At 40.7% G+C, this 13376-nt stretch overlaps 1 protein-coding gene across 3 annotated transcripts in view; it reads right to left on the minus strand.

Moving 5' to 3' along the window:
* Window positions 1-3345: 3345 nt before the first annotated feature.
* YTHDF2 (YTH N6-methyladenosine RNA binding protein F2) overlaps window positions 3346-13376 on the minus strand; it is a 32733-nt gene continuing 22702 nt past the window's right edge. For all 3 annotated transcript variants that reach the window (XM_045898275.3, XM_045898274.3, XM_045898277.3), the window contains one exon: window positions 3346-4192. In XM_045898275.3, coding sequence (XP_045754231.1) covers window positions 4169-4192 — 24 coding nt within the window. In that variant the 3' untranslated portion in view covers window positions 3346-4168. The remainder of the gene's footprint in view (window positions 4193-13376) is intronic.

The raw sequence follows: 13376 nt of genomic DNA on the forward strand, positions 1-13376 counted from the left end.
TGCCAGCCAGTCACACGTTTGAGGATTATTTTAAAAGGTAAAAGCAGGGGCGCCTGGGTGGCTCAGTTGGTTAAGCGACTGCCTTCGGCTCAGGTCATGATCCTGGAGTCCCGGGATCGGGTCCCGCATCGGGTCCCGCATCGGGCTCCCCGCTCGGCGGGGAGTCTGCTTCTCCCTCTGACCCTCCTCCCTCTCATGCTCTCTATTTCTCATTCTGTCTCAAATAAATAAATAAAATCTTAAAAAAAAAAAAAAAAGGTAAAAGCAAACAATAAACCATGCGTGACACTGAAGTCATCTTTGCGCTGTTAGAAGGGTGCGCCAAATCCCATTTCCCCGTCCCTCGGGCTACCTAGCTCACCGGTGAAGGTAAGGGGTTTGGCTCAGGGGGACCAACCCCATCTTAAACCGTTTCTGGCAGTAAAATAGCCCTTCGGTCAGGGCAGGGGAAGAGCGTACAAAAACGAGGGTATGCAGAGCGGGCCCTCGGGCCGCAGCGGGCTAGAGCTAGTGGGGTCGCGGGAATTCGGAGAATCAGGTTAGCAGGACCTAGGTTGGCCCTCCTGCAGGCCACCAGGCCGGGGCCAAGGGCGCGGCGGCGGGCGCTGCGCACGCGCCGTCCAGTGTCCTAACCCAGCGGCCGGGTGGGCGGAGCGGGGGAGGAGGTCGGGTCCTAAGCTCACCCCGCAGGCCGGGCTGCAGAGCCAGTCCTGGGAACCTGGAAGCAGAGCCGTGCAGGTTTGTGAGACCTTCCCCAATCCACTTAATCTCGCTGTGGAGACTTTACCCCACAACCACCTCAGGTTTCCCCACATGCAAGCCCAGCAGATATAATAAATATTAAGAATTCTAAAGACTTCGGGCGCCTGGGTGGCTCAGTCGGTTAGGCGACTGCCTTCAGCTCAGGTCATGATCCTGGAGTCCCGGGATTGAGTCCTGCATCGGGCTCCCTGCTCAGCAGGGAGTCTGCTTCTCCCTCTGACCCTCCTCCCTCTCATGCTGTCTCTCATTCTCTCTCTCAAATAAATAAAATCTTAAAAAAAAAAAAATCTCAAAAAAAAAAAAATTCTAAAGACTTCTTAAAGGTAAGGAGCGTCACCAGCTGCCCAGAAACCACTAACGATAAGTGACACACACAGTCGTATGGGGCATTACTTCCGGGGGCGGGGGAGGGGGGATCAGTTGTAAACAAATTGTAAAAAAAAAATGAATCCTACAAGACACTATTACTCTTTATCAGAAGGGTCCCACATTTATCACACAAACCACATTTCAAATACACATCTTCGACTTAAGATGGGGTTGGGTCCTGACAAAAGCTGGCTCAGGCTGTAGAGCATGCAACTCTTGATCTTGGGATTGTGAGTTCAAGCCCCACCTTGGATGTAGATTACTTAAAAAAAAAAAAAAAACCTTTAAAAATATATATACACATAACCTACCAAACATCATAGTTTTGCCTGGCCGATCTTAAATGTGCTCAGAATTAGCCTACAGTTGGGCAAAATCATCTAACATAAAGCCTATTATATAATAAAGTGATGGATAACTCGTAATTTATTGAATACCTTACTAAAAGTGAGAAACAAAATGGTTTGTGTGGGCACTAAATGGTTGTAAGTGTTATCTGTTTGTTTACCCTCCTGATCATGCGATGGGACTGACAGCAGCAGCCCTGCCCAGCAACATGAGAAAATATCTTCGGGCATATTGCTAGCCTGGGAAAAGATCAAAATTCCAAGTTCGGTTTCTACCGAATGCCTCTCCCTTGCGCACCAGCATAAAGTTGAAAAATTTTAATTTGAACCATCATAAATCAGGAACTGTCTGTAAATCATTTTTCAAATAAAAGTAAAAATAATCGGCAATATCCAAGTTCATATTAACTCTAATGAAAAACTGAAAACTTTAGTATATGACCATTTATTTTCTTGCAGGTAGAAATACCTCTGAACCTCTCAAATAGTTTAGGTGGGGTGGAAACCAGATCTTCCAACATTCGGGGTCTCTATTTATTAGATTAAAGAAATTATGGAAGGGCACAAGCCAACCCACATTCATTGGGCCTCTCCATAACTCCAGAAGATTCATATATATACAGTGCTTTGAGACAAGAGTAGAAGAAATGAAGTAATTACGTGTTTGTCAGGCTATATCATTTTCCACCTACATCAGTAAGATAAACTCTAATAATCTTGTACAATTTAAAGAACTGCTTTAAAAAAAAATCAAGGGATGGTTTCTAAATTTCTCCAATAAAAGGAACCTTTTATTCCTTGGAAAAATGGAGCCGGGGCAGAGAAAATACAAGACCAGCTGCGGAACATCTATCTAGATACACTGTATCAGAAAGTAAGGAAGGGCTCCAAAAAAACATCGAGGACATGTGAAAAAGACACAAGAGCCAACTTAAAGGAGCTCCCAATTGCCAAAGCTGGGACAACTTGAGCAACAAAAAATAAATGACAGCATTGACCCACGGAATTAAATATACCTGAGTCAACACTGATAACAAATTTTTTAAAAATGGGGAGAAAGCACAGCTCCTCCTTACAGTAGGATTCGAATTAGCATAAATGTAGAATAGATCTAGCAAATAAACATTTGGCAACCGCCACAGTAATGTTTGTTGTAGGCAATAACAATCCAGATGTCAAAATTAGCGAACCAGAGATTGATAGTTTTAAAGTATACCCCTCCACGAGTTACTTAATTACAAAGGGAAAATCAATTAACTATACGATGGAGAAACCTGGCAGACACCACCTTAGCACCACGTGATCAAAGTCAGCATCACCAGTAGTTAAGACATATGAACATTATGTATCCTGATATAATGCAGTGAGAAGGGCCCGGGACTCTTGTGGTATTGTTACCAAAAAATAACTTCAATCTAATATTGAGAAAATATGAGGGGCGCCTGAGTGGCTCAGTCGTTAAGCGTCTGCCTTCGGCTCAGGTCATGGTCCCAGGGTCCTGGGATCGAGCCCCACATCGGGCTCCCTGCTCCGCGGGAAGCCTGCTTCTCCCTCTCCCACTCCCCCTGTTCCCTCCCTCGCTGTTCTCTGTCAAATAAATAAATAAAATCTTTAAAAATATATATATATTTGCTGAATGATTTAGTAGTGGCTCGACTTTCTCTGGGAAGCATTATGAATTCTGGCCCACCTTTTTCTTTACAGAGGTCACAGATGTCCAGCCCTGGATACAAAAGCAAGCCTGAACTATTTCATTTCAGCAAACTTTCTAAAACCAGTTGCCATCTCATCTCGTACAAGTCCTTACACTCCGAATCTTTCATAAAACGTAGGAGACTCAAATCATACTAATAAATAGTACTAGAAGTGATGCTCAACAGGATCTCACGTTTATTGAGAAGTGATTAATGGTAAAAAGAAAGGCAATGCCCTTTCCTCATTGGCTGAACAATAAACTGAAGAAACATTCACTACACGTTTTACAATATTTTTCTCTTCCAAAATGCATTTCTGTAAACAAGTTTTTACCACTGTTCTTAGCTTTGAAATCAAATTAATCCTGACTTAATCAGTATAATGTACAAGAACAGAAATTTCTTAGGACTCCTAGTACTTTACTTTGAGTAACAAAGGGTCAGAGAAAATGAACCACCCTTAAAGACACAACCTTGGGTAACACTGTTAAATTCTCCAAGACAAAAATTCTTCATAAAAATGTTCTTCCAGTTCGGAAGGGAAAAACCAAATTCCCACTTTCTGGGGTGGAGGCCCAAAATCTTCTAAACTCAAGTGTTCTCCAAGTGCAAATGTCAAAATGGGGAGAGGAAAGGGTTTAAAAATTAGAGAAAACTGTATGCACTTACGGACTTTAAAATCCGGAAAACATAGTAGAAAGACAAAAAAACAAAGCATTATGCTCTGAAATCACAACCAAAGCCAAAATAAAAGGGACATTTTTCACCTAAACTACCTAGAGGGATTTTTTGTTTAGTTTTCTCTTTTTCTTTTTTTTTTCATTTTCCAGTTAAGTCCTATGTCTTTTGTGAAATTCCAATACTTAAACTGCAAGTCTGCAATCGTCTCTGAAGTCAATGAAATTAAGAAAAAAGTCCTAATTCTCTTGAAGGTCATTTTTTTCCTCGTAGGATATGCAGATGCAACCGTTGCTGCAGTTTGTGCAGAACTGCCTTTTATTTGCCACGACCTTGACGTTCCTACAGAGGTTAAAAAAAAAAATCGAAATGGTTAGTTAAAACTTATCTGAACATGCTAAAGAATTAAAACTTTATAAATAACTCAAAAGAAATTTAGTTATTTGTGCTAAATAGAATATACCTCACAAATAAAAGCTTTTACTTCCCATATTTTAAACCAAAGTAGTAAACACTCAATCCCAATTAATACAAAATTATTTTTCTTTGACGTTAAAATTTCTTACATTACTTACAACAGATGTTTTCCAATTACAGTTGGCTTAGGCTAATACTCGTCAATCCCCCAAAATATGGGCCTAATGGAAGTAACTCAAACATGCATCAAAAGCCTAAAGAAAGGAAGGAGCATATAAAGTATACTAAAAAAACTCTTAACAGTACTAGAGTCATCCCATACTAGTCCTAAGGCCTTAAGCATATTCATAGGCCTCAAATTTCCTTTTTTGTGAAGTAAGGAGACCTATCTCACAGGGCTGTATGAAAATTAATGGGCTGACATATAGAAAGCTCTTAATCTATAGCAAAAAAAATTATCCTCTTCCCCTAGGGACTTTTTTTTTTTTTAATTTAAAGATTTTATTTATTTGACAGAGAGGCACAGCGAGAGAGGGAACACAAGCAGGGGGAGTGGGAGGAGAAGCAGGCTTCCCACAGAGCAGGGAGCCCAATGTGGGGCTAGATCCCAGGACTCTGGGATCATGACCTGAGCTGAAGGCAGACGCTTAACGACTGAGCCACCCAGGCGCCCCCGCTAGGGACAGTTTAAAATCCACTTAGAGATGGATTTTGAAAACTGACTTCCATACTTAAGTTTTCCCTGAAATAAATTTAAATGCTCATTTCTTAGTAAAAATCATTCTTCATGTACCTTTCATAAGTTTATCCTCAACAGCCTTAGTATCTTTTAAACTATGACCCAATCCATGTGTCTTTTTTATTTAAGAGAAGGAGGGAATGAGGGAGGGGGAGAGGGAGAGAATCTTTTTTATTTATTTATTTAAATTTTATTTTAGGGGCGCCTGGGTGGCTCAGTTGGTTAAGTGACTGCCTTCAGCTCAGGTCATGGTTCCAGGGTCCTGGGATCAAGCCCTGCATCGGGCTCCCTGCTTGGCAGGAAGCCTGCTTCTCCTTCTCCCACTCCCCCTGCTTGTGTTCCCTCTCTCACTGCCCCTCTCTCTCTAGCTGTTAAATAAAATCTTTAAAAAATAAATAAATTTTATTTTATTATGTTAATCACCATACACTACATCATTAGTTTTTGATGTAGTGTTCCATGATTCATTGTTTGCGTATAACACCCACTGCTCCATTCAATACGTGCCCTCTTTAATACCCATCACCAGGCTAACCCATTCTCCCACCCCCCTCCCCTCCAGAACCCTCAGTTTGTTTATCAGAGTCCATACTCTCTCATGGTTCGTCTCCCCCTCCGATTCCCCCCCCTTCATTTTTCAGAGGGAGAATCTTAAGCAGGCTCCATGCCCGTGCAGAACCCAACACAGGACTCCATCTCATGACCCTGAGATCATGACCTGAGTGAAAATCAAAAGTCAAGCTGCTTAACCCACCCAGGCGTCCCTCAATCCACATGCCTTTTAAAAGCAAAAACAGTAAGTGGTTAGGAGCACACAGGCCTGAACTTACACTTGATTCATCAATCTGCTTGAGTAGAATCATCTGCTCCCATTTACCCAAGGTAAAGTATGATTCCTACTAAAAAGAATAGCCACTACCACTTAATGGGTTTCCATGTTCCAGATACTGTAAATAATAATGATCTTCATAACCATGCTGCAGGGACTGTATTATTCCTAAGAAAACTAAAGCTCAAAAAGTTCCTTGACCAGTATTACCTAATAAGAACCAGAATTCAAACCTAGGGCCATATACTATATAGGCTCTTTCTTAACACCATATTATTAACAAATATTTATGTAAAAGTCAACAAAGTGAAATTTTGTGATGGACTACCCCCAAATAAATTAACCCATAGATATAAAAATAGTATTCAGAAAGAGCAGTTATCTTTTTCTTTTTTAAAAGATTTTATTTGAGAGAGAAAGTGCGTGGACACACTCGTGAGTGGGGGAAGGAGCAGAGGGGGAGGGAGAGGGACCAGCACACTGTTCTGAGTGCAGAGCCCCACAAAGGGCTCAATCCCACAGATCAATCCCACGACCCTGAGGACCCTGAGATCACGACCCAACCCAAGCCAAAACCAAGAGTTGGACACTCGATTGAGCCACCCAGGTGACCCGAGCAGCTGTCTTTTTCTGATGTCCCATTTCACGTATCTGGAATTCGGGGATAAATTCAACTTTATTTAAGTCATTTTGAAATTTCAAATTTAATAACTCACCATACACTCCTCTCTTGAAATCAAACTCAATTCAAGAACAAGAGATTCAATCCAACATAAAAAAGACCTCAAAAGTTTTGAATCCCCTCACTTTTTTGCCTTTCCTATATACTCTTCCAAAGTTTTGATAATAAACATCCTGCTTATAATAGGAAAATTGCAATTAAAACAAAATCTCTGCAGTTGATCAAAGTCAAACTTTAAACAGCACCTTGCTTCTCATCAATTTTAAACTCATCTACACCTGTTTTGTCTTTCGTAATTTGGATGAATACCATTTACCTAACCTCTCATCTATTATGGAACAAAATAATCTACACTTGGCTTCAGAAAATCTGGACTCTTCAGTGTTTCTTGACTCAATCTCAGTCCCATGCTTTTATTATTCTTTAAGCCAAGAACATCTGGCCTTCTGCCCCTCGGGGTATACCCCTTCCTTCTTAGAGACTTCCTTAACCACCACAGCTTCAATGTCTTTCTAAACCTGCATCCACAATTAAAAATTAAATTGCATTGTCCTGTTTTATGTAAATTAGTCCCAACTCAAAAAGCTCCTAGGAAGCAAACACTAGGTCTTCAACTAACCTCACTCACAAGCTTACGAGTTTAGCAGTAGGTAACATGCTACAACTGACTTTTAAATAAAATTCCGGTTTTTTTAAGTTTTAAGTAGTCTCTACACCCAACATGGAGTTCCAACTCACAACCCCAAGATCAAGAGTCATTGAGTGCTCTTCTGACTGAGCCAGCCAGGCGCCCCACAGGTTTATTTTAAATTATGCAAATTACATACAAATAAATGGCATTAGCAGTCTTAAATCTCCTGATCAACATCAAGAAAACATCACACTGATACAATTCAGGCAAGCTTGATTAATTGCTGTGCTATTTCCAAATCGTTTTGATGTATACACAAAAATAATCTTATATAATTACAAATAATAAAGATAACATCCATCTTCTCAGAGATTATAAAGATATTTACGCATTCACATACTATCTTGAAAAGTAAAATAGATTCTGCGCCAATAAAAATAACAATTCACCAGATTTTTTTTTTTAAGTAGGAAAGGAAAAGAGCTTTACAGTGGAGAACTTGGTGAACACTTTAAGTGATCAAAATAACATTCCCAATAATGACATAAACAGCCTCCTATTGTGAGGCACTGAGGACACAAAGTCGCTTAGGTAGTATTCCTGCCGGAGAAACACAATCAGAATGTACACAATGAGGAAACCTTAGACAAACTGAGGCGCATTCTACAAAAATAAACAGCATATACTCTTCAGAAAGGCAATGTCATAAACAAAGCAGCTGGGTGGGTGGGATGTGGTATGCATATGTAACCACTGCAGATTAAAAAAGACCCTAAAGACGAAAACGAAAAGATCCTGGATTGGAACCTGGATCATTAAAAAATGGCTACCAAGGGGCGCCTGGGTGGCTCAGTCGTTAAGCGTCTGCCTTCGGCTCAGGTCATGATCCCAGTGTCCTGGGATCGAGTCCCACATCGGGCTCCCTGCTCGGCAAGAAGCCTGCTTCTCCCTCTCCCATTCCCCCTGCTTGTGTTCCTGCTCTCGCTATCTCTGTCAAATAAATGAATAAAATCTTAAAAAAAAAAAAAGATTTGTAGATAATAGTATTGTGTGTCAATGTTAAATATCCTGATGTTGATAACTGCACTGTGGCTGTAAGTGCATGTTCTTATTTTTAGGAATTAACAGCAAAATATTGAGAAGAAAAGGAGCCATCTGAAACTTACTTTCAAATGGTCAGAAAATTACACATCTCCAAGGAGAACAATAAAGTAAATGTGGCAAAATAGTACAGTGGCAAATCTGGGTGAAAAGTATATAGGCATTCTGTGTCTATTCTTGAAATTTCTCTAAGTTTGAAATTATTTCAAAATAAAGTTAATAAAATGGGGAGAAAATTACAGTTTTCATTTAATTCTGCAAATACTGGCTACACTAAAAGTCATGTGCAACAATTCATAAAACTTTGAAATGAGTTTATTTCAGGGGCACCTCGGTGGCTCACTCGGTTAAGTGTCTGACTCTTGATTTTGGCTCAGGTCTTGATCTCAAGAGTTATGAGATCGAGCCCCATGCTCAGCAGGCAGTCTGCTGGAGATTCTCTCTCCCTCTACCCCTCCTCCCCCTCTAAAAAAAAATAAATAAAATAATGAGTGTATTTCCTCAGACCTATACTAAAAGTCCTTAAACAGAGTACTTTTCTAAAAGATTTCATTTATTTGAGAGAGCGAACAAGCGGAGGGGTGGGGGAGAGGGAGAAGCAGGCTCCCTGCTGAGCAGGGAGCTAGACATGGGACTCGATCCTAGGACCCTGAGATCATGACCTGAGCCTAAGGTAGATGCTTAACTGACTGAGCCACCCAGGTGCCCCCAAACACGGAGTATTTTAGCAAAAAAGAAAATAGGGGCCCCTGGCTGGCTAAGTTGGTAGAGTGTGCAACTCTTGACCTCTGGGTTGTAAATTCAAGCCCCACACTGGGTGCAGAGATTACTTAAAAATAAATTAAAAATAAAATTTTTAAGTGTAAAAAACAAAAAAAGAAGTTACCCAGCAGCTTTTTACAAGTGTCTTAGAATGAGAAAAGATGACAAAGAGAATGTTCTAACACAAGGACCATTATTTTTACACACTTTTGGTCATTAAAACCTTTAGGTTTCTATAAAAGACTTCTCCTTACAGCAGCTTTCTTTCACTTTTGTGACTACTTCCTATTACCACTGAGAACAATTCCACTAAATGCTTTGACAATTTATGGCCAAAGGGCTTCACTTGTAGATCAGCTGTATTTGCTGACATTACTAATCAACCAGTCCTACCCTAGTAATATTTAATAAATAAAAAGTAAGGAGGTGGGGGGAACCAGGAGAATGATGATGGATATATAATAAAGGGAAGAGAGAAGAGCACAAAAAAGCAAAATTGGATCTCCAATGGGTCCAAGTCCCAACCAGAACTGCCATGAGCAGGGCAAGTGGTATGTCAAACTGTTTTTCCCCATGCTGTCATGTGGAACTGGCCTACCCCTTTTTTAAATCTAGTGCTTCTAGAGCCACAGGCTAGACAGTTACAGTGAGATCCGTGGTAAGAACTGGCTGAAGTGGTGAGTCAAGGTTAAGCTCCTGCCATGGATTTGCTTTCTGAAATAAGGTAAACATAAGATCCTCAAGCACAAACACAAAATAAATTATAAAGTCCCACTTAGCCAGAAGACAATGCTAGAAGGGAAGATGCATGCATTCCTAGAGCTTAAGGATCTTGTACTGGTAATAAACAAAGAACAGAGGAAAATCAGAGCCAAGATCTTACTGAATTCACACCCTATCCCTAAATTTCCCATTAGGACACATTCAACCTAATCTTGAAATCAATCCATAATCTCAACAAGAACAATAACGAGATTAAAGAAAAAATCTTAAGAAATAAAGATAAATTTAAAGATATTAAGAAAGTGTAAATCAAGGGAAAAAGTTTCTAGCCCTCAGCATCTGGTCTGCCACTTAAATAACTAGAGGTAATACCCATACTAATCACCCATCCCACCTGAGCCCCTCCCCAGTTTACATCTACGATTATAAAATACAAAACTTCATCTCTAGGAAATATCCTAAAATCCACAAGGTGGCAATGTTACCTAAAATCCGCACATTTGAAACCTCTTCCTGTGATACGAATAGATCTCTCTGCAGATTTATTTTTCCTCTATTTAGCTTAATATCCTCGTTTCTAATACCATCCCACTCCCTCCACTTTTAAGAAGCCCTTAAACACAACTGAGACATATATTTATTTGCTGGCTATAATTTTATTAACCTTAAAAAGTGATATTCACCCCTAAAATTAAGTTTACTTATATAGCCCTCAACTAATTTTTCCTATGTCCCCATGGGCCTTGAGAAAAAGGAACAGAAATTTCAGTGTCCCTGGCTGAAAGTAAGAGAATGCTGAGATGGGCTAACATGAAAAAATGTGATTATACTAAAATCACTTTTACGGAGACATATGCACTTATATGTGAAATCTAAAAAACAAATGAATAAACAAAGCAGAAACAGACCCATAAATACAGAGAAAAAACTGATGGTTGCCAGAGGGGAGTTGGGAGGGATAGGAAAATGGATGAGGAGAGTGGGAGATACAGCCTTCCAGGTATGGAATGAGTAAGAGGATAAAATGTACAGCAAAGGGAATATAGTCAATGATATTGCATGGTGACATAGCCTTATATGGTGACAGATTGGTAGCTACATTTGTGGTGAGCAGAGTGTAACATATAAACTTGTCCAGTCCTATCACTATGCTGTACTTGGGCACCTGCATGGCTCAGTCAGTTGGGGGTCCGACTCTTGATTTCAGCTTGAGTCATGGTCTCAGGGTCATGGAATTGAGCCCCATATGGGGCTCTCCACTCGGCGTGGAGTCTGCTTAAGACTCTCTCACCTTTCCCTCTGCCCCTCCCTACCATTCCCTCTCTAAAATAAATACATCTTAAAAATACATATATATCTTTGGGGCACCTGGGTGGCTCAGTCGGTTAAGTGTCTGACTTCAGCTGTCATGATCTCAGGGTCCTGAGATGGAGCCCCATGTCAGGCTCCCCACTCAGCAGGGAGTCTGCTTTTCCCTCTTCCTCTGCCCCTCCCCCCTTTCATGCTCTGTCTCTCCCTCAAATAAATAAATAAAATCTTTAAAAAAAAAATCTTCTAGGGACACCTGGGTGGCTCAGTCTGTTAAGCGCCTGCCTTTGGCTCAGGTCATGATCCCAGGGTCCTGGGATCGAGTCCCACATCGGGCTCCTTGCTCAGGGGGGAGCCTGCTTCTCCCTCTGCCTGATCTGCCTGCTGCTCTCTGCTTATGCACACTTTTTTTTTTTTTAATATTTTATTTATTTATTCATGAGAGACAAAGAGAGAGAGAGAGGCAGAGGGAGAAGCAGGCTCCCAAGGAGCAGAGAGCCCGATGCGGGACTCGATCCCAGGACCCTGGGATCATGACCTGAGCCGAAGGCAGACGCTTAACCATCTGAGCCACCCAGGCGCCCTGCTTGTGCGCACTCTTTGACAAATAAATAAATTAAAAAAAAAAAAAATCTTCTACCTTCTCATCCCCTTTTAAGTTTTTCTAGGTGCAGAAATGGTCATTTAGTTGGAATGAATTTGTGGGAACTGAAGGACGAGCAACAAGATAAAGTTAATGCATTAAATAACATTTCCTACCATCAAATTCTTTCCAAGACTGCTAATTACAAGCTGAACTCCTATACACATTTTACCAAAAGGGTTAGAAGTAAAAAGCCTAGACAATCTACTATTTTCAGTACCTGAATAATAATTCTGACTAGTAACAGAACAAGAGTAAGATAAATCATACATTAACATTTTTTTAGCTTAACTAAAATAATGAGAAAACACTAGCTCCAAATCAAATGAAATGGCCTGACATTCTAGACTATTCTCTACATCACTCCTTGGTTTTCCAGTAAAAACTACATTTGAACCAAAACTAATTTCACAATAAAACCAATTTCTCAAAACATTTCATAATACAATTTAACAAATAAGGTTGTTTGGGTTTTTTTTTTTTTAAGATTTTATTTATTTATTTGACAGAGACAGCGAGAGAGGGAACATAAGCAGGGGGGAGTGGGAGAGGGAGAAGCAGGCTTCCCGCTGAGCAGGGCGCCCAATGCAGGACTCCATCCCAGGACCCTGGGATCATGACCTGAGCCGAAGGCAGATGCTTAACGACTGAGCCACCCAGGCGCCCCACAAATAAGGTTTTTAATAGCTTCTCAAATCCCCTCCATTCCCAGTACAAGCATATTTTGCATTTGACAGATAAATTCAGAATGAAGTAATCATCAGAATATACTTTCCAGTCATCTGATGAGATGCTCCAGCTCTACCTCCAAAAAATATTAACAACTCCAGGAATGCCTGGGTGGCTCAGTCGCTAAGCGTCTGCCTTCGGCTCAGGTCATGATCCCAGGGTCCTGGGATCGAGCCCCGCATCGGGCTCCCTCTTTGGTGGGAAGCCTGCTTCTCCCTCTCCCTCTGCTGCTCCCCCTGCTTGTGTTCTCTCTCTCTCTAACAAATAAAAATCTTAAAAAAAAAAAAAAAAAAAATTAACAACTCCATCAATACCTCTCTAGTCCAAGCTACTGTCATCTCTCACCTGGAATGTGCCACTCTTAAATGACCTCCCTTTCACTCTTGTGCCCTCTTCAGTGTATTCCAAGGGCTGGACCCCAAAATGGAAACTCAGTAGCACTATTAGGTAGCATGCCAAAAGTTACTGAAGAATCTGATGATTCAAAATAAACAAGTTATATTTATGTGTATACATAAATAGCCTAATCTCACAGATCACAATCATTCATAAAAGACCTGTACGTGAAGAATTTATATATAATTTAATTCTAACACCCACAATAAGGTATTTTTCTGATTAAAAAAAAATACTAAAGCGGGGCGCCTGGGTGGTTCAGTCGGTTGGGCATCTGCCTTTGGCTCAGGTCGTGATCCCAGGGTCCTGGGATCAAGCCCCCAGTCGGGCTCCTTGTTCAGTGCGTAGGTTACTTCTCCCTCTCCCTGCAGCTCCCCCTGCTTGTGCTATCTAAAACCTTAAAAAAACAAACAAAAAAAAAACCTAAAGCTCAGAGAAGTTTACTAGCTCTAATCATAGTGGTAGATAGGATTTTAGGTCTTCTAGAGCCCTTAGCCTTTCTGCTACTATAAATATATGTTAACAAGACCACAGACTCTAGAATTCATGCTCTCTATAAGTAATAT

The sequence above is a fragment of the Mirounga angustirostris genome, unplaced genomic scaffold (genome assembly GCF_029215605.1).
Source record: "Mirounga angustirostris isolate CCGP_5_RB_7025 unplaced genomic scaffold, mMirAng1.0.hap1 SCAF_4, whole genome shotgun sequence".
NCBI classification, from domain to species: Eukaryota; Metazoa; Chordata; class Mammalia; order Carnivora; family Phocidae; genus Mirounga; species Mirounga angustirostris.